Genomic DNA, 23069 nt, shown 5'->3' with positions numbered 1-23069 from the left:
TAGGCAGGAAATTTTGCTTAGCCGTGTTGATTTGCTTCTACGGTAACCCTATGCACATGTCTTTGAAGTGATGTTTCTTGAAAAAAGCAGGACTTGCTTCTGAGTACACATGAGTAGGTTTAGGCTGCAAATCCTGTAACTTTAAGTTTTCAAGAGCAATATGCAAAATTAGCAATTAACAGGAAACAAGGGCGAAGAGAACCGAAAATTCTCAGTGGGTGGTTAACAACTCTACCTTAGGGTATATAAAACACGTCCATCACTCCAAATGCGAAGCAGACGATTTGGAGTTGTGATCCAATGGGCATCTGATTTTCTTGAGTTCCGGAAGAAAGTGTCTGGAATCCAAATTTTTCCAACCATATTGCTATTTAGCATAAGTACTTTCATGGTGCTGTTAAATTTCAAGCGGCTATCATACCAAGTCTGGGCAAAAATGATATCTATGGTGTACTCCTGGAAAAGGAGAGAGAGAATAATTTCAGCATAAGGTATCAAATTGGATAGTTAACACTGGAATCAGTCTAGGATCAGATCCTATGGGTACCGTAGTATCCAACTAAAGTGTCCTACATAGAAGCAGGGCTTTTTTCAGCCGGAACTCATTGGAAGTCAGTTCTGGCACCACTGGGCATTTTAGGATAAATTCACACTAAACTGCTGCCAAATATCAACGAGGTCCTTTTTAAAAACCATGAATTGTTGTGGAAATGTGGAGAAAATATTTTCAGATGGGGAAAATGAGAAACCGAAATGGGAAAAATTTGTCTATCCCTACATCTGAGCAGAGACACGTAGGGTTTGGGTTTTCTGGTTTTCACCCCTCTAAGCTTACCTTCCAAGTTCCGGACTGCAGAATCCGGGACCGGCAGCCATTTCACACCGGAAGTTGCGTCGATGTAACTTCCGGTGTCACTTTGCCCTTCTATGGGCACCCAAAATGGCTGCCGCCGGCTTCGAAAATTGCTTGTGCGCATGTCAGGAAGTGCTCCGACACAACTTCCGGTGACGCTCCGCCCATCTATGGGCACCAAAATGGCCACCGCCAACACCGGAAGTGACGTCTATGCACTTCCGGACATGCGTACATGCGGCTTTTGAAGCTGGCGGCGGCCATTTTTGGTGCCCATAGAAGGGCAAATCGGAAAGAAAAAAAATGGCTGCCGGCAGGAGAAAATAACGGAGAAAAACAGGAGACGAAGTGATACGGGGGACCACCGGGAAAAGGTAAGTAAAAAAGGGGTTTTCCCAGGGAAAACGGGAGACTTGGCAGCTATGCCTCTAAGCCATTTGAAGCACAGGAGTTCTTTCCGAATGAACCTACCCAGACCCTGAGATCGTCTTCTGAGGCCCTTCTTCGTGTGCCTCCTCCTTGAGAGGTCCGGAGGGTGGCAACACGAGAACGGGCCTTCTTTGCAGTGGATCCCCATCTGTGGAATGCTCTCCCCAGGGAAGTTTTCCTGGCACCTTTAGGCATAGCTGCCAAGTTATCCCTTTTTTTAAGGGATTTTCCCTTATGCTGAATAGGCTTCCTCGTGAGAAAAGGGAAAACTTGGCAGCTATGCCTTTAGGTGCCAGGCAAAAATGCTCCTTTTTAACCAGGCCTTTGGTTGACCTGATCAACATCCCATACTTTTAAAAAATGTGGCTCTTTTTTTGGGGGGGGGTGTATTACTGGGTTATTGTTTTGTTTTATATACTGGGATCTTTTTAAGTTGAACTGCCCTGAGACCTCCGGGTATAGGGCAGTATGTAAAACAAACAAACAAACAAACAAACAAACAAACAATAGCAGGAGCATGCTCACTGCCACCTTCCATCACATTCCCATTGCTTGGATCCATCACCCTTCCCACACATCTGAGGAATTATGTCTGCAGAAGGGAGCCTGTGCAGTCTCCTTGTGTGATTTAGAACCTTGGATGATCAGCTTCCATGAACAGAGAAGGCTATGGAGTTATTTACATGCAACTCCATGTCTGGCTCCTTCATCCCAGGCCAACGCGTGAACTTCTAGCGGTGAGGCTTCGCCTATCATACATGCAGTACAATATGAAATAAGCAGGAAATAAAATGTAAGGGCCAATGACCTCCTGTAATCACCTGCAACAAACTCTTAAGAAGGAGCTGCAGTCAATCAGATCACCCTGGTGTGTACCTGTATGAAGCATGTTTGCAAATATAGGTATACTTCATTTACACCTTGCACATTTAGGGGTACACCTTAAAGGTTGTTGGTGTACACCTAAAATCTGTACGGTGTGAAGAGGCACTGAGATTGCGGGCGTCAACAGCAAACATTGACCTGCCAGTTATTTGCCACAAACGTAGGATCTCACCCTCTGGATTTAGTTCTAATTAGGTAATCTGGTTTCTACATGAGGAAACTGGGTGAAGTAGCACACACTGTGGAGCCTCTCTAATCACAGTTGCCAGCATTTAAAAAAAAAAAATTAGTGAAAGCGGCTGGGTGCCAAACTCTTGAAAATCAGCTTCATTCAATTACAGATCTAGCTTCTAACTTTAGGCATCTAATTCCAGTAAGCCTGCCTGCATTCTATGTCTGTAAACTGATGGATTCCTGTGGTGTGACATGATCACATTGTTCCTCTTTCAAGAAGTTGGATTAATATTGTTAATACAGTAGGAGCAGATCAAAGGAGGAACATCTGTCATTTAGATTTCACCGAGAAGTCTGCTCTGACTGCCAAATCACCTTTATTTTTGCGTTCCAATTCCTGCGACTTTCACGTGACTTTTTTTTTTTTTTGCGACTGTAGCCTTTTTCAATATAATCATTACTTCCATGGCCCGTATCTTAGCCCAGCTCCTGAGCTTTGATTCAAGTAAGTTTTCTATGTGCCTGACAATGGATAGAACTGCCTTTGCTGAAGTTCCTCCTATGTGTAAGGAGATGACAGCAGGGAAGCCCCAAAAGTATTCAGAAGCACAAAACCAGTTAGCAAAAAACCCGAGAGGGGAAACCCCGAAAACAGCCCAGTCATGGCTCTGCACACTCAGTGGCCACAGAATGCCAACCAATGGTTGTGTATGTTACAAAGCCAGTGATGAGGGGGAAAGGGAATGAAGTATCATGGAGAAAGGCATGTACCACTTGGGTTTGATGACTCTCTCTGGCTTAGTTTCATGACAATAGTTGAAATGAAAGGCAAGACACTTGGATAATAAGAAATAGCAAGATGCCACACTGGCAGGAAAGGTGGTATATTTCAATGGCTCCTTGGTTTGCAGTGTGCTTCTGTGGGTCTAAAGGCACACAGTAAACACAACATCTCTGAGTCTACACTACTCCCCATGATTGAATGACCTTCAAATGTATAAAATAATTTAATAACTGGCTTTTATATGTTCATCAGGGCAATTCACAAATATGTGTTGTTAAGGGTAAGCTTCCTAATAGTATAAGAAGGATACCTGCATGAGTCTAACATGAAGAAAGGCTGCTTCTTTAGAAATCTGTAGGGTTGTTTACTGTCTTTTCAGATCTCTGGTGTAATAAAATGAAATAACACCATGAAAAAGTAAACATTTGAAATATTTCTTTGAGCTATGAACTGATACTACAAATTACTCTCTCTTTCTCTCTCCCCTGTTCGCTACATCTCTCACACTGCATTCCTAATTTTCACACAGGGAATTTTCTTTTTAAAAGGAACATCAGTCACCTTTACATTTGGGTGATACCTACCAAGCAACCTGATTGTAGCAAACTTCTCTATTGATGTCCTACAAGGCTTAGGTGATGTGGCACAAGCTTCAAGAGCTGACAAAGAAGGTCACTCCAATGTAGTAGGGGTTCCAGTTAATTTGACTTTTGCAATTCTGATATGAAACAACCTGATCTGCATCTCCTGCCTGGATGAGAATTTAGCACAGGGTCGGACGTTGCACCCTGTGCAAAGCCAAAATTTGGTGCCCCCGTCCTCTTGCCTTCCACTCTTCTCAATTCACTATGTCAAAGTCGCTATGCCCTGCAGCGGCTCATAGGTTCAGCACCCAATGTAGCAGAACTAATTGTGCTTCCCCTAAATTGGCCTCTGCTTAGCTGTTCATTGGCTTTTCCACTTCCTGAATGTTCAAATGCAAAGTATATCAAAAATACATTTAACAATGTGCAAAATGTGTGTTTTGGGATGTTATGTACTGAGTTTGGATCCTGGAACAATACGTAGCTAGGATCCTAGAATGCAACCACTTGATTGGCCTGCAGGAGCAGACCAATCAGGCCCCAGGAGGAGGTTAATCAGCCTATCAGGTCAGTAGGATTCTAGAATGCAACAACCTGATTGGCCTTCAGTAGCAGACCAATCAGGCTCTAGGAGGGAAGCAGAGTCAGCCAATCACACGGGACCCTTTGTGTAAATAATGTATATAATGCCTGAGGGTTGTTGTTTTTTTTGGGGGGGGGGGGGGGAATCAATCACTGTTCCTATGAGCTAAAATAAAGAACATGAAATCACTACTCGACTCAGTATATTTCATGGGAGCAAATGTATTTCTTTAAATATGTATTCTAAAGCAGAAGAGGAATGGGAAAGATATGAGCGAATGACATTTGAAAGTGACACAAATGAGAAATTAGCCCATCAGATGAAATGGGTTGGAACATACTATGTGCACCTGCAAGAGCCATCATTCCATGCAGTGGAGGTTTACAAAGCTGTTAGCACATAAATGGGCAGAGAGTGTTCACGTTTTCTAGCTTGCCCCTCTTTCCCGGCAGTTTGGCAGCAACCATCTAACATCTGACCCAACATCTGCACCAATGCCCTGTGTGCCATACCATAATTGCAGGCGTGGGTACTAATTCATCAGACTTTGGGCAGAAATTCTTACTTGTATAACATTCTCTTTTGATTTCATATCCAGACATTGTTTTTCATCTCCCACATGAACTGTAATAAGACATCCAGACAACCTCATTCTATTTATTCTTCTCCTAACAGCATTCAGATCCATCACATTAAAAAGACTGCCATGCTTATCAGTAGGGGGGAAATTACTCCTCTTGACCAAGGCATGCATTTCCTCCCAATATCTTTCTTTATTCCTTAATGGAGCATTAGACTTTACAAATTGGTCACTTCATCTTGCAGAGCCTCTACTGGTCAGTAATTGAGTTTCTATTAATTTTAATCTCATGGCAAAGGTAACGTATTCATCTGAATAAATTGCTGTGCTGCCCAGAATAAGCAAACATTGTATCGTCTTATGATGTTTACTCTGATAAAGGCCACCATACCCTTGATACAATACAAATAAAAAGCATTTTGACTTCCCAGGGAAGCGAGACCAAATGCACTACGGCAGCCCTGCAGTATGTGGGTGGGTTTATCTTCCCTGCACAGATTCCCATGGGGCTGAACTGATCCTTGTTTTCCCCATTCTCCTTCACCCCACCTATACATGCACACATGGCCACACCAAGAATGAAATAGCTGTGAGCATATCCCATATACCCACCCAGTCTTCTGTGTGTCTGCATCATGCAAGTTACTCATCAACATCTGGAAGATTGCTAGAAGGGAATATGAGAGGTACACATGAACCTGCCATGGTCCTTCAGTGCCTGGGCATTAATATAGTCCTAGGGCAGGTGGGAGAGAGGACTTTATTTCGTCTTTAGAAATCCTCCACATACAGCTAATGCACTTACTTTCTGGTTCAGCTGAACCTGGAATATGTCCTGACGTTGCCAGGTAGAAAATACAAGCTGTATTGTTTCAATGTTTTATTATTGTGAGTCATGTCAAATGTGTTGAGCAGGCAGTTATGCACATTTTTATAGCAAGCGCTGTTGTGTTTACTTTTATATTGTTCTGGAACAGTAGTTTGCTTCTGTGAGAAGGCAGCAGCAGCAGCAGCTACACAGAAACAAAATATTTTAGGGCACGATCCTACACTGTAGGTCTGCAGGTTGAGGGGTGTGATATGTCGCTGCCGTGATGGATACAATGGTGGGGGACCTTAGATATGCTGCAGGAACACGTTGCGGAGCAGTTCTGCTGGCACAGATAGGCAAGCAGAAATGCTAAATTGGGACCAAGCTGAGGAGGATAGAATTTGGAGCAGCACAGTGGAGAATCACACTTATGGCACAAGCTATATCCCTTCAGTCCACAACAACACTCTGGTCGATGACAAAACTTTAGAACAGACCCAGACTTAAAAGGGTAAAGGTACACCTGACCATTAGGTCCAGTCGCGGACGACTCTGGGGTTGCACGTTCATCTTGCTCTATAGGCCGAGGGAGCCAGCGTTTGTCTGCAGACAGCTTCTGGGTCATGTGGCCAGCATGACTAAGGCGCTTCTGGTGAACCAGAGCAGCACACGGAAACACCGTTTACCTTCTCGCCGGAGTGGTACCTATTTATCTACTTGATGTGCTTTTGAACTGCTAGGTGAGCAGGAGCTGGGACTGAACAATGGGAGCTCACCCGGTCGTGGGGATTCGAACCACCAACCTACTGATCGGCAAGCCCTAGGCTCAGAGGTTTAGACCACAGCGCCACCCGCGTCTCCTTGCACCCAGACTTAGTGCAAGAAACTTCATACTTTCTGACTTCAAGGGGAACTTTTCAAATAAATAACCCACTATGCACCAATGTTTTCCCCACCCATTTAACTATGGCAGAACATACGACATGGGAGCAGATTTCCAACCCCTCTTACGGACCCAAGTTTAGCAGAGCCATCATTGACTGCCTCACCTGACTCTTTGTTGTCACCTTTGAACTTGCCTGATGCACAGCTGGGTGGAAGAAGAGCTGGTCACTGGCACCACCAGAGGTTGGGGGGTAGGTCCTGGAGGTGTGTGCCTAAGCCCTTTCTACTGCCAAATGCATACAGCTCCTTGCCTGCCAAGCCACATCATCAGACAGATGGAGCAAGCCAATATTCAGGGTGAGTGACTGTGGTAACAGGTGGATGTTGATGCCTGCCAGGGCAAGGTAGCCATCCATTGTGCCTTTGGGGGGAGCAGAAGCAGGTGGCTGGTTTTGCTGTTGCCCTGGAGGGCTTACAAAGGGTCTGTGGTGGGAGGCTGGATGCAGCCCTTGTCTGTAATGACCAGCTGGCCAGTCAGTTTTCCAGGGTCCTAAAACAGGAACCATGAGCACAGAAAGCCTTCATCTTCCACAAGTTGGAAGGAGATGGGGATGGAGAAGAAAGGGATGGAGTGAGCATACTCTTCCTCCCTGCCTCAAGTGCTTACATGGCCCTCATTGGAATGCCTGAAGAGGGCTAAGAAGTGACAGGTTTTTCAATGGCCTTAGAAGAAGATTGGAGAAACTTGTTATAGGTGTATCTATGTACAATACATAGGCACACATTGCAACTCTTGAAAATCTTCACACACACAAACATTTCTCTCCCACTACCCTGCAGGATAATGAAGGACATTATGTAAAGTAAACAAGCCACACATGCTGGGATGGACTGACTGTTTTCTTCATTATTTTTCCATTCTTGCATCTCCAACCTTGAGCACATGGGAAGCATGATTTAGGAGGCAGGCTGTGCTGTAAACATCAAGTAAACAAACTCTGTTGAGTGACAGCACTAGAATTTATTGGGTCTGAAGCCCAGCTCCTTGATCCACAAAGAACACAGTCACTTGGACATGTTGAAGTATTTTCTAGGGATGGGCTTAGCAGCTAATACGGTTTCCTTTCACTCTTGCTGGCACTCAGCCATAACTCTGTTCCATTCCATTCCATTCTGACCTGTTGTGTGGCCACTGTATGAATTTTGTGGTCAATGTTTTATGGAGAACCCCCAGGTTTACATAAAATACACACTTTCCAATGCAGCTATCCATAGGCATTTCTTCACACAGCTTTTTACATAAAATAGGTATTTTTGTGCACACTTTTTGCACAGTGAAAAAGAATACCTTTTTTAAAAAAATTGCATCTAGTGGTTACTCTATGTCATGGCACTGCCCAGCAACACCTTGAGGGGAAAGAGAGGAGGAGGAGACTGGGCAGGAACAGGTGGGAGGAGAAGGACAGGAAATGGCAAAAGGAGAAGGGAAAGGGTGGCAGGAAGCATCCACAGAGTGAAAGGGCTGACAGATGCTGAGCCAGAGCCCCAACACCGCTTCACCAGCTCGGGAACAGAGGGGGAAGCTACGTAGGTCCTTCAGCAAGGGAGAGGCAGGAGTTGAAATGTAGAATGCAGAGGTGGAGATTAGGGCTCCCTAAGCTTTTCTGTTATGCTTTTCTGTTATGCTTTTTGGTTATGCTTCTGGGGAGAAATGCAATGACAAACCTAGACAGCATCTTAAAAAGCAGAGACATCACCTTGCTGACAAAGGTCCGTATAGTTAAAGCTATGGTTTTCCCAGTAGTGATGTATGGAAGTGAGAGCTGGACCATAAAGAAGGCTGATCGCCAAAGAATTGATGCTTTTGAATTATGGTGCTGGAGGAGACTCTTGAGAGTCCCATGGACTGCAAGAAGATCAAACCTCTCCATTCTGAAGGAAATCAGCCCTGAGTGCTCACTGGAAGGACAGATAGTGAAGCTGAGGCTCCAATACTTTGGCCACCTCATGAGAAGAGAAGACTCCCTGAAAAAGACCCTGATGTTGGGAAAGATGGAGGGCACTAGGAGAAGGGGACGACAGAGGACGAGATGCTTGGACAGTGTTCTCGAAGCTACCAACATGAGTTTGACCAAACTGCGGGAGGCAGTGCAAGACAGGAGTGCCTGGCCTGCTCTGGTCCATGGGGTCACGAAGTCAGACACGACTAAACAACAACAAGCTTTTATGTTAGAGAAAAAGTTGCCAAAAGTTACTTCCTGGATCTGAGTCCAACAGTACGGATGGCTGGATGATGTCTACTGCTTTTGTACATATGTAAATAAAGACTGAAATATGTTTAGCTCAGAGTAAGCAGCACCATTTCTTGCGGAGAGCGCCCCCCACTCTTACACTCTACCACCCGTCAAATTTGTCCCCTTCCCTGGACTCTGTCTTCCACAACATTCCCCTTCAAATCCTGAAAATGAGATGCCTTTGAATAATGATACAACATTATACTGTGGAAAAGACAACAATCAACAATGAGAAACAACAGCATAAAATAAATGATTCAGGGGAGAAAATATATTGAGTAATGATGAAGGCAGAACAAAACTGTGACCACAACTGACCTGGAAAAATGGTGTGAAAGAGAGGTCAGAAGGCTTTTTAAAAACAAGCCAATTGCACAAGTTGGCAAAAATCCAGAAATGAATCTAAAAATTATTTCAAGGTCTTATGGTAATTTGTTGAAGTAATTAATCTTTTAGCACCAACTATTCCCACTTACAGCTAAGTGTTATGCAAAGTTATCAAAATATTTTAACAAACAAAACTCTTACCTGGAAATTATCATCTATTTTGAATGTTTTGAAAATGTAAGCTGTGAACTGTGGTGTTTGGCATCAATCCCTGAATACTAACACAATCACCTTGCTGAATAACTGTGCAGCCAAAAACATGGAAACAAACTCAACAAATAATCCTAAAAGTTTGCTGCATGTAGATTACTGAAGCAAAGAGAATTAAGGAGACACTTAACACCTTGACAAAAATCAATCCAGTTTGTGACAGGGTTTCTTCCCCCCACCCCACCCCACCCTGCCCAACCTGGACACTTACTTTTCTTTCTTTCTTTTAAAATTTCTAAACTATCTTTCAGTCTGAATAGCTCCTCTCAGGGTGGTTTACGACAAACACAGCTTTCTGAGCCATGGTTTTATTGAGGGTTTTACCTGAGAGGGTCTCTTAAATAATTATTTTGGGGTGTCAAAGGCATTATGCATGATCCATAGGCTTTCTTCCTATGGCCATGGGAGTCAGTGTAGCTACGAGATCAGAAGCTCTGAAAAGCTACACACATACACAGAGAGAGAGACAGACACACACACACACACACACACACACACACAGAGAGAGAGAGAGAGAGAGAGAGAGAGAGAGAGAGAGAGAGAGAGAGAGAGAACACAGAGCTGTCCAGAGCTGTGCTTAGAGATCATTACTAGGGATGGACAAATGCCACCATTTGATGACTTCTCTCAGGGCCGGCCCTACGGCAAGGCTGGGTGTCGCTGGGTGCCAGGGCACCGGGCCACCAGGGGGCGCCGTGCTGCTGAGCCCGTGGCAGCCACGCCGTGTGCTGCACCCGCCAGACAGCCGCGCTGGGAAACGGGGCGGGGGAACGCCGGAGGGATCTTCACACCACGGCGCCAGGGTGGCAGATATGCTTAAGACAGCCCTGACTTCTCTTATAAGTGTGTTCCATTTTTGCATTAATCTTCAATTAAAAAAAAATCTTCATGAAAATTCACATCTAAATAACATCTCTGAAAGTATTATATCCCATAATACATATTTTAAAATACATTTTGATTTTTTTAAAACAACAACAACACTACAACATTCAGAGAAGTGAAAAATCTGATTTATAGCAACATTTGAATCGGCGTTTTAGTCCAGAAGTTGTGAATCTCAGGACAGTCTGTATCAGAATTCACAAAGATGAAAGCCCTCTTTACACATTCTATATTAGTGTTAAACAAACATGTAAAGTGGGTGCACAGTGACCCTTCTGATCACCCTCCACAAATTAGAGGGTGCTCTTTTGCATATTTTAGAATCCTAGAAAACCAGGGTTCTAAAACACATGTGAGACTCTGCCTGCGTACAGGAAGCTTTCAGTGTCAAAATATTATTCTTCAACTCACAGAGTATGAACAGAATGTTGATCACCCTCCTACAACCAAAACTGCCTCAGTCCCAAATTGGAAGTCAAAAGCTACCTTACTAGAGCTTCAGCAGTATGCAGTTTTCCTACCTTGCATATTTTAACAGCATAAGTACCTGAACAGCATTTGTTGGTATTTAAATATACTTAGATCATATTCCATTTTAACCCAATTTAGTTTTGATCTGCCAAGCAGTCATTTCCAGATTGTCAGGAGGATATGAAGTAAAGGGGAGTCATTTGAATAAGGTTAGTGTAGTTCTATTTCAAATGTTGCCTTTGTCTTCTATGACTCTTAATTCAGCTAGATTTTCCTTGATAACAAAATAGCTTCTTACAGAATACTATCTCAGTCAAAATAATAGTTGCTTTTCAAAAGCACAAGGTTACCTTATCTCTTGATAGTGTGAGAGGCATTGGAAAGCAGATGGATATATATATATATAAAATCTTACCTTGGAAGTTCTATTATAACCATAAACTTACCATATTAATTGGATCGACCGGACCAATGCTGTTAACATAGACATCAGTTTCAATTACTGTAGTTCTCACTAAACAAAACAGTAAGCATAATTCCATGTGAAATGCAGTGCTTCCTTTGTTGTCTAGTGTTGCAACAATTTTTTGTGAATCAATAGAAGACCACACCATTAGTCTTCCTAATGCATCCCTTCCTGTGGACACACAGCTTCATGGGCATTGTAAACAGCCTTCAGATGGTATGCTATGCTACTATGCTGGGCACACTGCAACATGCCTGGCCATTTTAAACAATGGGGTACCCTTCCAGACCTCATGCTGGCATCCAGTTGCCCACTACTCTCCAGGCCCACAGCAGTCTATTCTATGGGAGCTCAACCTCTGCAAGCTCAAGGTCCCAGGTTCAGTACCCCATAACTCCAGGTTACAATGGAACAGGTAAATGATGATGCACCTAGGACCCTGAGAAACAGGTGTCACTCAGAACAGACAATACACCCTTGTGCAAATTAATTGAAACAAAGCATGTTTTCTATCTGACTTGTAATCCTGTACTCAAAACAAACACGAAAGGTCAGTTGATCATTATGGTGACGGAAGCCTGCAGCCAATAGAAGGAATGATGCGCTCACCACAATATATTGAGGTTCTACGAAAGAGAGTTATTCCAGAGCTGGAAAAGAGCTGTCCTGATGGTAGGATATCACACCCAGGACCTAGCCCCCTGTCACACGTCGAAAGTGGTGAAGAAATACACGACAGAGCAGCAAATACGGGTACTTGATTGGCCAGGGGATTTCCCAAACGTAAATCCCATTGAGAATTTGTGGGCTATATGCAAAAGTCGCCTCCGTGCTGTAGACTGTACGACTATGGAGAAGCTCATTCAGGCACTGATTCAAGTGTGGTACAGGGATCGGAAAATCCACAGTGACTTGGCTGTTCAAAACTAGTAGACTCCATGCTAAATCATGCTCAAATGCTGCTTACAAATAGCGGAGGTCATATCTGTTACTAATGTATGTATATGTGAGTTTTGCACAATAAACTACATTGTTTGTTTCAATTAATTTGTATAAGGGTGTTAAAAGGCTAAATGGACCCATAGTCTGATAGTATAAGGGAGTTCCCTATGTACTCCAACATGGAACATTAGAGGAGCACATAGAGGAGACAGCTGTTGAATGCCCATATGTGGTGCATGGAAGGGTTCCCTGGTATATAATGTAGCTAGCTATGCAGAGGTTTTGCTGGCATATCTGCAGCATCCCTGCAGAAGGCTGGCAGAGGAAGAAGAGAAAGGAAGAGGATCCTCTAATCCAGGGGTCCCCAAACTAAGGCCCGGGGGCCAGATGTGGCCCAATCGCCTTCTAAATCTGCCCAGCGGACGGTCCGGGAATCAGCATGTTTTTACATGAGTAGAATGTGTCCTTTTATTTAAAATGCATCTATGGGTTATTTGTGGGGCATAGGAATTGGTTCATTTCCCCCCCCAAAAAAAATATAGTCCGGCCCCCCACAAGGTCTGAGGGACAGTGGACTGGCCCCCTGCTGAAAAAGTTTGCTGACCCCTGCTCTAATCCATGCCAATCAGCATCTCCTCCTGAAAACACAAAGTTGCTTGCCTACTGCTCTGCACACTTGGGAGGGGGTAGATCAGGCCAAACACCTGTAATTTATCAATTAAGAAATGTTCCTAATATAAGCATCATGCTTCGGTGGAACACCTCATCTAAAACTTTGCTCCTCTGTTTATGTCCAGACACAACGTACACAGAAGTCTCACTGAACTGAATGGGTCTTATTCCTAGGTAAGTACTGTAGGATTGCAACCTTAGTTGACATAAAATATTGTTTATTAACATGGATCATATTAAAACATTGTGGGGGGGAGATAGGGTTTTTATAATCTTTTAAAGCTGGGGCATGGGAAGTGGATGGCAAGCATTCATACTTCAAATTATGATTAATGCATAAAAGTAACAAATGGGAAAACCAATCAAATGCACCACTAATTATGCAGCCTGCAAATTAATACATTGAAAACATAAAACCCATTCTTTCCTCTCAATATGTTCTTAGCAAAGACAGGTTTAGAAAATCCATTAGCTTCTTCAGCCCTTGTAATTGTATCCCGACCAAAGCACAACTCAGGTTTATTAATATATTTTCAGCTAGACTCTTGATCAATACACTACACCGGGCACAAAATCAATCACTTATATGAAAGAACAGTGACTCAGAACTTAATTGTTATGTTGCACAGTATTTTCAAACTTAACTTCAAAGAAAATATCTTCACCCCACTCCACCAGCGCTCTCATCTGGCCAATTCCTCTGTCCTTGTCTGCCTGAGCAATAATCCATTTAATTGTGAATTTCTCTCTGCCCGGGAGCCACCTGGGTCATAACACGTAAACTTTAAAAACTACAATACACCTTTCACAACCCACCCCAAATCTAGCAAAATGGGGTGGATAGCAGTGCAATCAATGTCACCTCCAGATAACCTCAATAGCTAATGAGCAACAGTTGTCATTTGAGTTACAGGTAGGTAGCCGTGTTGGTCTGACGTAGTCGAAACAAAATAAAAAAAATTCCTTCCAGCAGCACCTTAAAGACCAACTAAGTTTTTAATTTTGGTATGAGCTTTTGTGTGCATGCCACCTTGCAGCATGCACACGAAAGCTCATACTAAAATAAAAACTTAGTTGGTCTTTAAGGTGCTGCTGGAAGGAGTTGTCATTTGAACCCATCTCCTTGTGCCATTAGAAAGGTGGCTCCTCACTTTGAAAGCAGACTTTAATTCTTTTTCACGTATCATATGTAAGCAGAGTTCATTGCTGCAATTGGGGAGTGGGGTAGGTGTGTGGCTTCATGTTGCTTTCCCCATGTGCAGAATGGGATAGGAATGTGACTATGCTCAATTAAGCAATTAAAGAAATGCAATCAAAAGAGGAACTTTCAGCACGGAATAGTGGTAGGTAAACCAGGAATAACTTAACAGTAAAATCAGTATATCGAATCTCTGCTTTTAAGAGACACACAGGTCTGTCTTTCCAAACGCAATGCATAATACGCCGAGGGTTTCCGCTATTGGGAACATTTCTAAATTGTTATTTGTTGGATTCCCCCCCGGCCCTGGTTTCTGCCAGAAACTGCTGCAGTCAACCAGCAAAAGGCAAAAAAGGAAAGACTGATGTGTCCAAGCTCTCCTTCTCCCTCCATGGTTTCGGCCCAATCTCAGCTGTTCAGATATCTGAATCCTCAGTTGTTGTAGCAAGGTCTGGGTATAATTATTTTTGTTTGGATAACTGAAATTTTGGGTAATGAATGTTCCAATGGCAGGTTTTAACACGCATTACATTAAGCAGACACTTTGTGATAATTATCCCAGAATTAGAGGCCTGATCCAGTATGCTGCCAATATATGTCAAGAACAAAAACAGCTGTTGCCAAGATGTAATCAAGATATATTCTTTTAAAACTGAAATTTTAATACCACTAACCTCCAATATCTGGTCGGAGTTTATTATCATAGCCTTGGAGTAGAGAGTTCAGTATATGAGTGACATCTCCTTCGTGAATCTTTGGAGCAAGCACCCATGTTTTGTTCACAGTTAGGTCTTCGTCATCTTCATCATCTGCTTTATCCATGCTAATGGTAGTTCAATGAAAGGTTGGGGGAGGGAAAAGAATAGAACTTAGCAGTGTGAAGAATGAAATATTCAACAATCAGTGTTGCATAAAATAAATATGCAAAAGCATTATAATAGCAGCAGTTAGGGTCATGATGAAACAAAAAAATGGGTTCAAAAATAAATTTAACTGTTCATTCCTTGCCCAACTATCTTCATTTTCCTGAAAAATCAGCCAACTTGATCCCAGCGAAGTTATATAATTGAACACTGTGCGTTTTAGTGACATTACATACCACAGGTCTGTAACAACCCCCAATATAATTTATATGGGGTTTACTTGTGCATGTTTTCCTTCACCTTAAATCCTGAGGATTTTTTAAAAAGAATTTTATTAAAAATCTATAACTATTTTCTTTTGACGCAAGTCAGTATAATTTGCAAGCACCTTAGTCCCTTAAGAGTAGATACAACATGCCAAATTATAGGCAAATATGTTCAGGGGCTTTTGCGTTGCGTAGTTTCAAAATTTAATTATTATTTTTAAGGAAATGTTGACAATATTTGTTTTATTTTGAAGCAGAATTGGATGAAATCTGTAGACAAGGTCGTCCCTTCTGAGGACATGGACCGTGCCAAATTTCCAGTGGATAGCTGAAGTATTTTCCTGCTAGGGCAGCCATTGATGATTTGGGGTGGGTAATCTCCAGCAGCATTCTGTGAGCAATGAGCCTGAAAACTTCAGGCAAGACAGAGGCACTCGTAGCTAAGAAATCCACTGAACTGCAGTTAAAGAGACTCAGGGGCTTTTGTGCTAGATACCTTTTAAAGTTGATTTGTGAATGAGATGAGCCAAAGGGGATTTGGTTTCCAGGTATAATAATTCATAAATCAACCGGATTACAAACTTGCCTGTCAATCGCAATGGAGTTCTCCCTTCCTCCATCATCCCACCCTGGCATTATTCTATATATGATAAAATATTTCCTTCAACTCAGGCCACCTTCTGCTGAGTCCACTTTGCCCCAGACAAGCCACAACTCTCTTTGAGGTACCCTGCTTGGGCTCTGGATTCATCTGAATCAAATGCACATCCTTACTATTATGGTATGTACTACACTTACAATCCATGCTTCTGCTAATTCATCCAAGGTGGTTTACAATTTAAAACAGAGTTCCATTTTAATATATGCAATACAAAAAGGGAAGTGGGATGGGGAGGAAAGAGGAAAACAAACAAACAAACACCTGCTATGCAGAGACATACCCTTCTTTTTAAGAAAAAATCCCCAAATTTTTAATATTTATACCTTATAGATTTTACACTTTTAACCACAAACTTGTGATTGATATCACACAAACTAAAACAAGGCAGAAATTTAAAAATGAAGATAATGTATATATAATGCTATTAACACATTTTGATTGTTGCAAGGTAATCAGAAGGTAATTGTAGCTTTTATATACATAAAAAAATTAGCAGATGAAATTTGTTCTTTCGACTGCTGAGTAATCTATTTCATTATTAACTTATTCCAGGTTTTCCTATTCCAAAGTACCGTAATAGGCAGCATACACTTGTGTTCATGGAATGAAATCCTACATTTAATTTTGCCCGTTTCCTTCATTTGGCCACATTTTTTTTTTCTTGCACTGCAGCCCACAGCCTTCCAGCATCCCATTTTAAGCTGTGGCATGCTGAGCACTTTGCTCAAATTGCTCCAGGACATTCAATCATGTTAGAAGGATTATCTCCCATTCTTCCCCCAGAGATCCAAATCATCACCTGAATGGCTCTCCAGGCTGGCAATGACAATCGTTATCAAGCCAGAAGCTTCCATATGGAAAGTACAAAGTTATACTAGCTGCGCGTTCAAGTTTGCCTAGTTCTCACTTCCAAAAAAAGTATTTTAATGGATTCATAGGAGAGGGTCCAAAGACCCAGGCAGGTAGTTCCACACTTCCAACAGGGCTGTGGACTTGTGTTTCTTAAACAGCTGTCTTCTTACTCCAAAAGGTAAACTGCCTTTGAAATGGGGGTGGCATTCAAAAGTAGTTTGGTGGTGGGGATTAGTCTAGCAATGAAAACACACACACACAAACCCCGGGCAGGCACATGCTTAAAGATAGCTATTTGAATCTTGGGCATTATTGTCATGTCCCCAAATGAGGACAGTTAGCAAGTAAATTAGTTGTTCACAAATACATTACTGCTAGACTCAATATAACTCTGTTGAATTATTATCTGCATACTCTTATCAAGATGGAAGGAAGGAAGGAGCTGCAGAGTAAAAACAATTGCATGTCCGTTTATTATTTACCCTTCAGTTGGATAAAGTATAAATTGCTGTTTTCCAAACACACGCGGGTGTGTGTGTGTGGAATTGGCAACAGCTTGAGTGTGTCTGCAAATTCATTCAGATGATCCCCTCAAAGGTCAAAGAATGCCTAGAAGTAATTTTCTCTCTATTTGAATCAAATGAGTGTGGACTTTAAATATTCCTCCAGTGCTAAAGTTTGCAATCTCCATTACTCATTCCAATAAATTTTCAAGCAATTGCTGGAGGCTTGAAGTCAAACAAAGTGCACCCAAACTGAAAGTGGTAACCATAGCAGTGATGAGCATATCTTGACATGCAGACCATAGTGAGCATTAATTAATGCGCAGAATGCGCATATAGAATGGAGAGAAAATCATTATAAACCTAACTTAACCATAGTTATTTCTGAGGAGTGGGGGGAGGAATCCTAATAGCCTATTTTGTAAACACATATTATTGCTGCTGCTTCGTTTTAAAAGAGTACTGCCAAATCCAGAAATAATCTCTCTCTCTCTCTCTCTGCGTGTGTGAAAGTCTGTTACAAAATGGTACAACCTCTACCAATGGAGAACATGGATCTCCGTACACAAAGAAATGATTGCATGGATCTGCTTCCACCACTGAAATGAGTGACCCAAGAAAAGATCAGGGCCACTGTACTGCAATTGCATCCTCCATTGTAGATCCTTCATTGAGTAGAGGGTTGGATCCCTTAAAGAATGTCCCAAGTATAAAGTAGCATATAAATAAATCAAACAAATAAATAGGTGACCTTCGAAGTCCCTTCCAGTTCAAAAAAATCTATTATTCTAAGGTAGTTCTGTGCAGGTTCCCATATCTTGAACTGATGGCGTCTGAATTATAAATTGAATGTATTGCCCTCGGCTGTACTTGAGGGACAATTCCAACAGATTCCACACGAAAAACGCTTATGTCCCTGTGGAGATGGCAGTACCGAATCGGCGGCGCACGCCTTTCTGGCTTGCACTCTTTATAAAGACCTGAGGAATGAGGTTATCACCCCTCTTTTATTGTCCATTCCGGGTTGCCCAGCCACTGCCACACTGCCCTTTCTCTTGGCAAATCAAGATGAGCAGGTGACAGCAAAGGTTGCAAGGTTTTTAGCTGGGACAATTAGAATAAGATCCATGATTTGACCACTGATTCAAAACCCTAAAATGTATTTTATATAATTGACTTTTTATTTCTATTCTTTGTATATCGTATTGTTGTTTTATTGCTATGGCCGATGGCTGATGCAAATAAAGATTCACATTAATTCATTCATTCATTCATTTATTGAACTGATGGCTGGATCAGGGTTTTGGACTTTCCAAAAGGAATAGCATTATGGATTCACTAACTGTGGGAGTAGTCTTTTATTCATACAATGTTTTTTATTTGGGTAGAATTGCACTTCCACAAAATAAATTAAGTTTCCATGTATTTTTAAAGGATCAACAGAGAGCTAGAAAACTAACCTGAACATTATATGAAGAGTAGATGCAAAGAAAGGCAATAGAAATATTCTGTAAAGTCAACCCTATATCTTGAATGTTTTTGATTTTCAGTGTTTATTCTTTTCTTTTTGATGCATTAGCAAACTGCATTGTTGAATGCAATTTCTATTTATCACCACATCTTTCCAATCTGTTATTATCCCTCATCCCAGCCTCTCCCATCCCCAATATCCCACTATCTTTCCTTCCTCATTTCCTACTACAGTATTTCCCATCCCATCATATCCCACTCTGCAAATGGGCAAAAGAGGAGGGTTGGAGGAAGCTGCAGGTAGATGTGACTATAACATTACATGGCAAAGCAACACTACCAAGCTAATGGAAAACAAGATGTTCAAAGAGTTTTCTAAACTATTAAGCTGTTTTTAAGTCAAATAAAAATAATAGGAGATAGACAGTGTAATGACCAAATGTGTTGCTGACGGTTATGTTTGTGAAAGTGTGAAAATAACTTGGCTTCTAACTACCTGAGTGATGCTACATAGCACTGAGAATCATGTAGTCATGTATAAATATAAATTGCAAAGTGACCACACAGATTACTGAGATGGAGATGTGATGCTTTACATGCTTGTACACCTTATATTTATTATTTTTATAGTGTGCTGCTACTGCTGCTGCTGCTAATTTGTTGAGAAAGAGAAGGCTGGAATAAAGACTTCTGACTTCTGCAGGCCCCACTCACCCCACACAAAAGTACAAGAATGCCTGATCATGTCCCTTGCTCCACCCTCTACAATTGCAATATCCCCAGTAATCAATGAGATAGTAAGCAGGTAATTTCCTTCTTTTTCTAACCCTCATCACCTGTTCTTTAGTGATTTATCCACCCACCCACCCATGGAGATGAATGGCAAGCATTTATACAAAGCAATGTAAAGCAGTATATGTTGGATGGGTGCTCAAAGAGCTGCTCCAAAGTAACTCCTATTGGATTCAGTGGGATTTACTCCCAGGTAAAGGTGGTTACTTCTGAGGTGGTTTCCATTCTGAAGGAAATCAGCCCTGAGTGCTCCCTGGAAGGACAGATCATGAAGCTGAGGCTCCAATACTTTGGCCACCTCATGAGAAGAGAAGAATCCTTGGAAAAGACCCTGATGTTGGGAAAGATTTGGGGCACTAGGAGAAGGGGACGACAGAGGACGAGATGGTTGGACAGTGTCCTCGAAGCTACGAACATGAGTTTGACCAAACTGCGGGAGGCAGTGCAAGACACGAGTGCCTGGCGTGCTCTGTTCCATGGGGTCACAAAGAGTCAGACATGACTAAACGACTAAACAACAACAAAAGGTGGTTAGGACTGCAGCCCAAATCTGTTCTCGCTGTCCAGGGTGAGACCCCTCATTTAAAACGTGATCCTGTCCACAGTTCCATTTCTGGAATGCAGGGAATGGTGAGCTGCCCACATAAAACTCTTTGTAATTGAATGAATAAGGGAGAATCATTGCCTGGAAAGTTCAGCTTCAGAATATGACTGCTGTGTAGACTGCAAATTAATAATAATAAAAGTATGTGGAGTCTAAATGAAAAGGGTGCCTGTGACACGTCTTGAGAAAAAGTAGGGCATTCTTGGATGCAGGTTTGCCAGGGGGATTTTGAACCACCCACAAGGCTTTTGAGAGTCTCTCTGCTGTTCCTTTGAACGAACGAGATAATGAGTATGATTGAATTAACGGCAAATGCATATTAGTAAATCTCATCACTATAGCCACAAAATCAGCATTCTCAATTACTGGGGCAGGGGTTGCGGGGAGCTAATCCTCCAACTAGTCATTTAGAAACAGGCCTTCATTGTCTGCTGCACACACGTCTATGCCTCAAGGATGCTTCAGCGAGTGCCAATTTATGCTTAACGGCTTGAACACCAATAGAAACAGCCACTCTGTTTTAAATGGCCGAAAACCCCCACATGCAGGCATTTCTTGTAAATTCCTGCTCTGGCAAGTGAAGGGCGGGATGGGGAATGAGTCATGTCAGGAGGAGCCAATCAGCAAGCTGGCCCACCTTCCAAAGCAGTGCTTTGTGGCTTGTGGCCATAGTTCGGTAGCAGAGCCAGGGGCGTAGCTAGCTGCTCTGTCATGGCGAGCCGCCCTCGGGGGCGCCACGGGGGCGCCACAAGGGGGCACTGTGGTAATCTGTGCACAGTGGCGCCACAGAGATCCCCCAAGGGGGGCAATGCAGCAATCTGCCCAGGGGGTGGCGCGGCAAGCTGCCCACAGAGTTCACCTGGTGGACGCACACCCCATGCTGCTGTTTCAGGCAGCACGGAGCCCTGAGCCACCGCGCCACCCCCATTGTGTGCCATTTTGTCACCCCCCTCAAGGGTGACACCCGGGGTGGACCGCACCCCCCACATACCCCCTTCCTACACCCCTAAGCAGAGCACATGCTTCGTATACAGCGAGCCTGGGTTCAATCCCTGGCATCTCCAGTTAAAGGACTGCAGAAGCATGGCTGGGAATACCATTCCCTTTGATTGCAAACTACACCTGTCAATTACTTCTGACCTTCTGGTCCTGGTGTTTTCCTTATGCTAAAGATGGGTGCTTCCGTTTGGCAAAGTTGCTACTCCCCTACGCGGAAGCCTTAATGGTTAAGCTTAAGAACCAAGATTTGTGTTTTACAGGTGCTTGCCTGCAGCCTTTTACAAAAGTGTCTGGATCGCCGATGGCCACAACGCTCACCCCAAATCAAGCTGAGGCAGTCCACCTTGGCTTGTTATCCTGGATTTGCAGGAATCTTCTGCACACCTCTAGTAGCCATGCCCAGTGGTTTGTGGCCAGCATCTGATAATCCAAGATATGCAGCCTCAATCTATTCTGACAGTGCTGGTGGCCTGAAAGTGAGCTAATGGTTTGGTAGACAGTGAACAGGCTGGTAATCAGGGATATACTGTTATGTGAGAGCAGTTTAGTCTGCACCTGAGACACATTAGTCAGACTGAGGAGTCAGCTTCATAGGGCCAGATGGGACCTTATTTGTTCCTTGTGTCACCTGATCCCTGCCAGGCTGAGCCCTGTTTTCCCATCCGTTAGATACTCGCAGTTATGCCAGTGTAGCACATCAGGGATCAGGCCCCCTGCTGCAAGCTGCCGCAGAGATGTAGTGAGTTTCACAGCCAGCAACCAGTTTTTGAGACCCCATGATCCTCACATCTATCTACAGACAGCCACGGCTATTGCCTACTGTATTTTTAATGGGATCGTAGTTTAGACTAAATCACTTTTTTGGAGTCCCTTCCAGTTTTAGTAACTCTGACTGTAAAGGATTCAGCCATAGTGTGAACAGGGGTGTAGGGGTTGTTTTCAATAAACTTTTTCTTAGAATAGACTCAAATACCCCTCAACAGTCCCAATTTCAGTGGGACATCCTGAAATTACAGAAGCTGTCCCAGAGCACCAGACCAAAAGATGCTGGTTTTTTGCTCCCATGAGAGCTCAGGACTGATTTTGATCAGTGGGATGTTGGAGGGTATGGACTCATTAAAATTAATGACCATGATTGACTTAAATCTATTAATTTTGATGGTTTTACTCTGGGTATATGTTAGATAAATACAACCCTAAGAAACAGGGTTTTGCTTGGATTAACTGAATGGTTATCAACCTGGAGTTGATGAGGCAAGACATAGGTGGAATCTACACACATATATAAAAAAACATTCTGAAATTGCTTCTTTTAAAAGCGTTTTTAAAAATACATTGAATTTTCCATGAGGCTCACCATCGCCGTCTAGTGCCAAGATGTATATTGCATTTTAAACACGCTGAAAATGTTTTATTTGCAGCTCTGTAGCTGAGTCTTCAGTTGAGGGACATTCAGAGGTCAATAATGGCAAGTACAGGGTGAGTCCTTTAAAAGGGGCCCTGTGGATACAGAGTACACACATTCCATGGGGCCTCTTTTAAAAGACTCACCCTGTAGCTTGTGGTTTTCAGGGAGGACAGAGTGAAGGTCAGAGAGGCAAGTTGGAACTCTGGAAGATTTCAGGTTGTGAATCAGCGAACCTCCACCTATAGTCAACTTGTATATATGTAAATAAATGAAAACATTATAAAATGTCATTCTAAAGGGGACCAAATCAAGGCAGCACTTCACCTCTTAAGCCTCATTTGGGGAAGCACAAGTTACACACACAACCACTTTTCACTGCTTCTTGTACCTTGTGGGGCGAAACTGGGTACAGTGGTACCTTGGTTCTCAAACTTAATCCGTTCCAGAAGTCCGTTCCAAAACCAAAGCATCCCAAAACCAAAGTGCGCTTTCCCATAGAAAGTAATGCAAAACGGATTAATCCATTCCAGAGTTTTAAAAAACAAGCCCTGAAACAGC

General features: G+C 42.7%; 1 protein-coding gene across 1 annotated transcript in view; it reads right to left on the bottom strand.

Annotated features, from left to right (window-relative positions):
* The window catches only part of GABRG1 (gamma-aminobutyric acid type A receptor subunit gamma1), a 59592-nt gene that overhangs the window by 19542 nt on the left and 16981 nt on the right, over positions 1–23069 (bottom strand). The window contains exons 2-4 of the mRNA XM_088658774.1: positions 14768–14916; positions 11262–11329; positions 236–456 (exon numbers count right to left, since the gene is read on the bottom strand). Of these exons, the coding sequence (XP_088514900.1) occupies positions 236–456; positions 11262–11329; positions 14768–14916 (438 nt within the window). The remainder of the gene's footprint in view (positions 1–235; positions 457–11261; positions 11330–14767; positions 14917–23069) is intronic.

Source organism: Zootoca vivipara, chromosome Z1 (assembly GCF_965207765.1).
Source record: "Zootoca vivipara chromosome Z1, rZooViv2.hap1.1, whole genome shotgun sequence".
Lineage (NCBI taxonomy): Eukaryota > Metazoa > Chordata > Lepidosauria > Squamata > Lacertidae > Zootoca > Zootoca vivipara.
The sequence above is the reverse complement of the archived record's forward strand: the minus strand, read 5'-3'. Positions and strand labels throughout refer to the sequence as shown.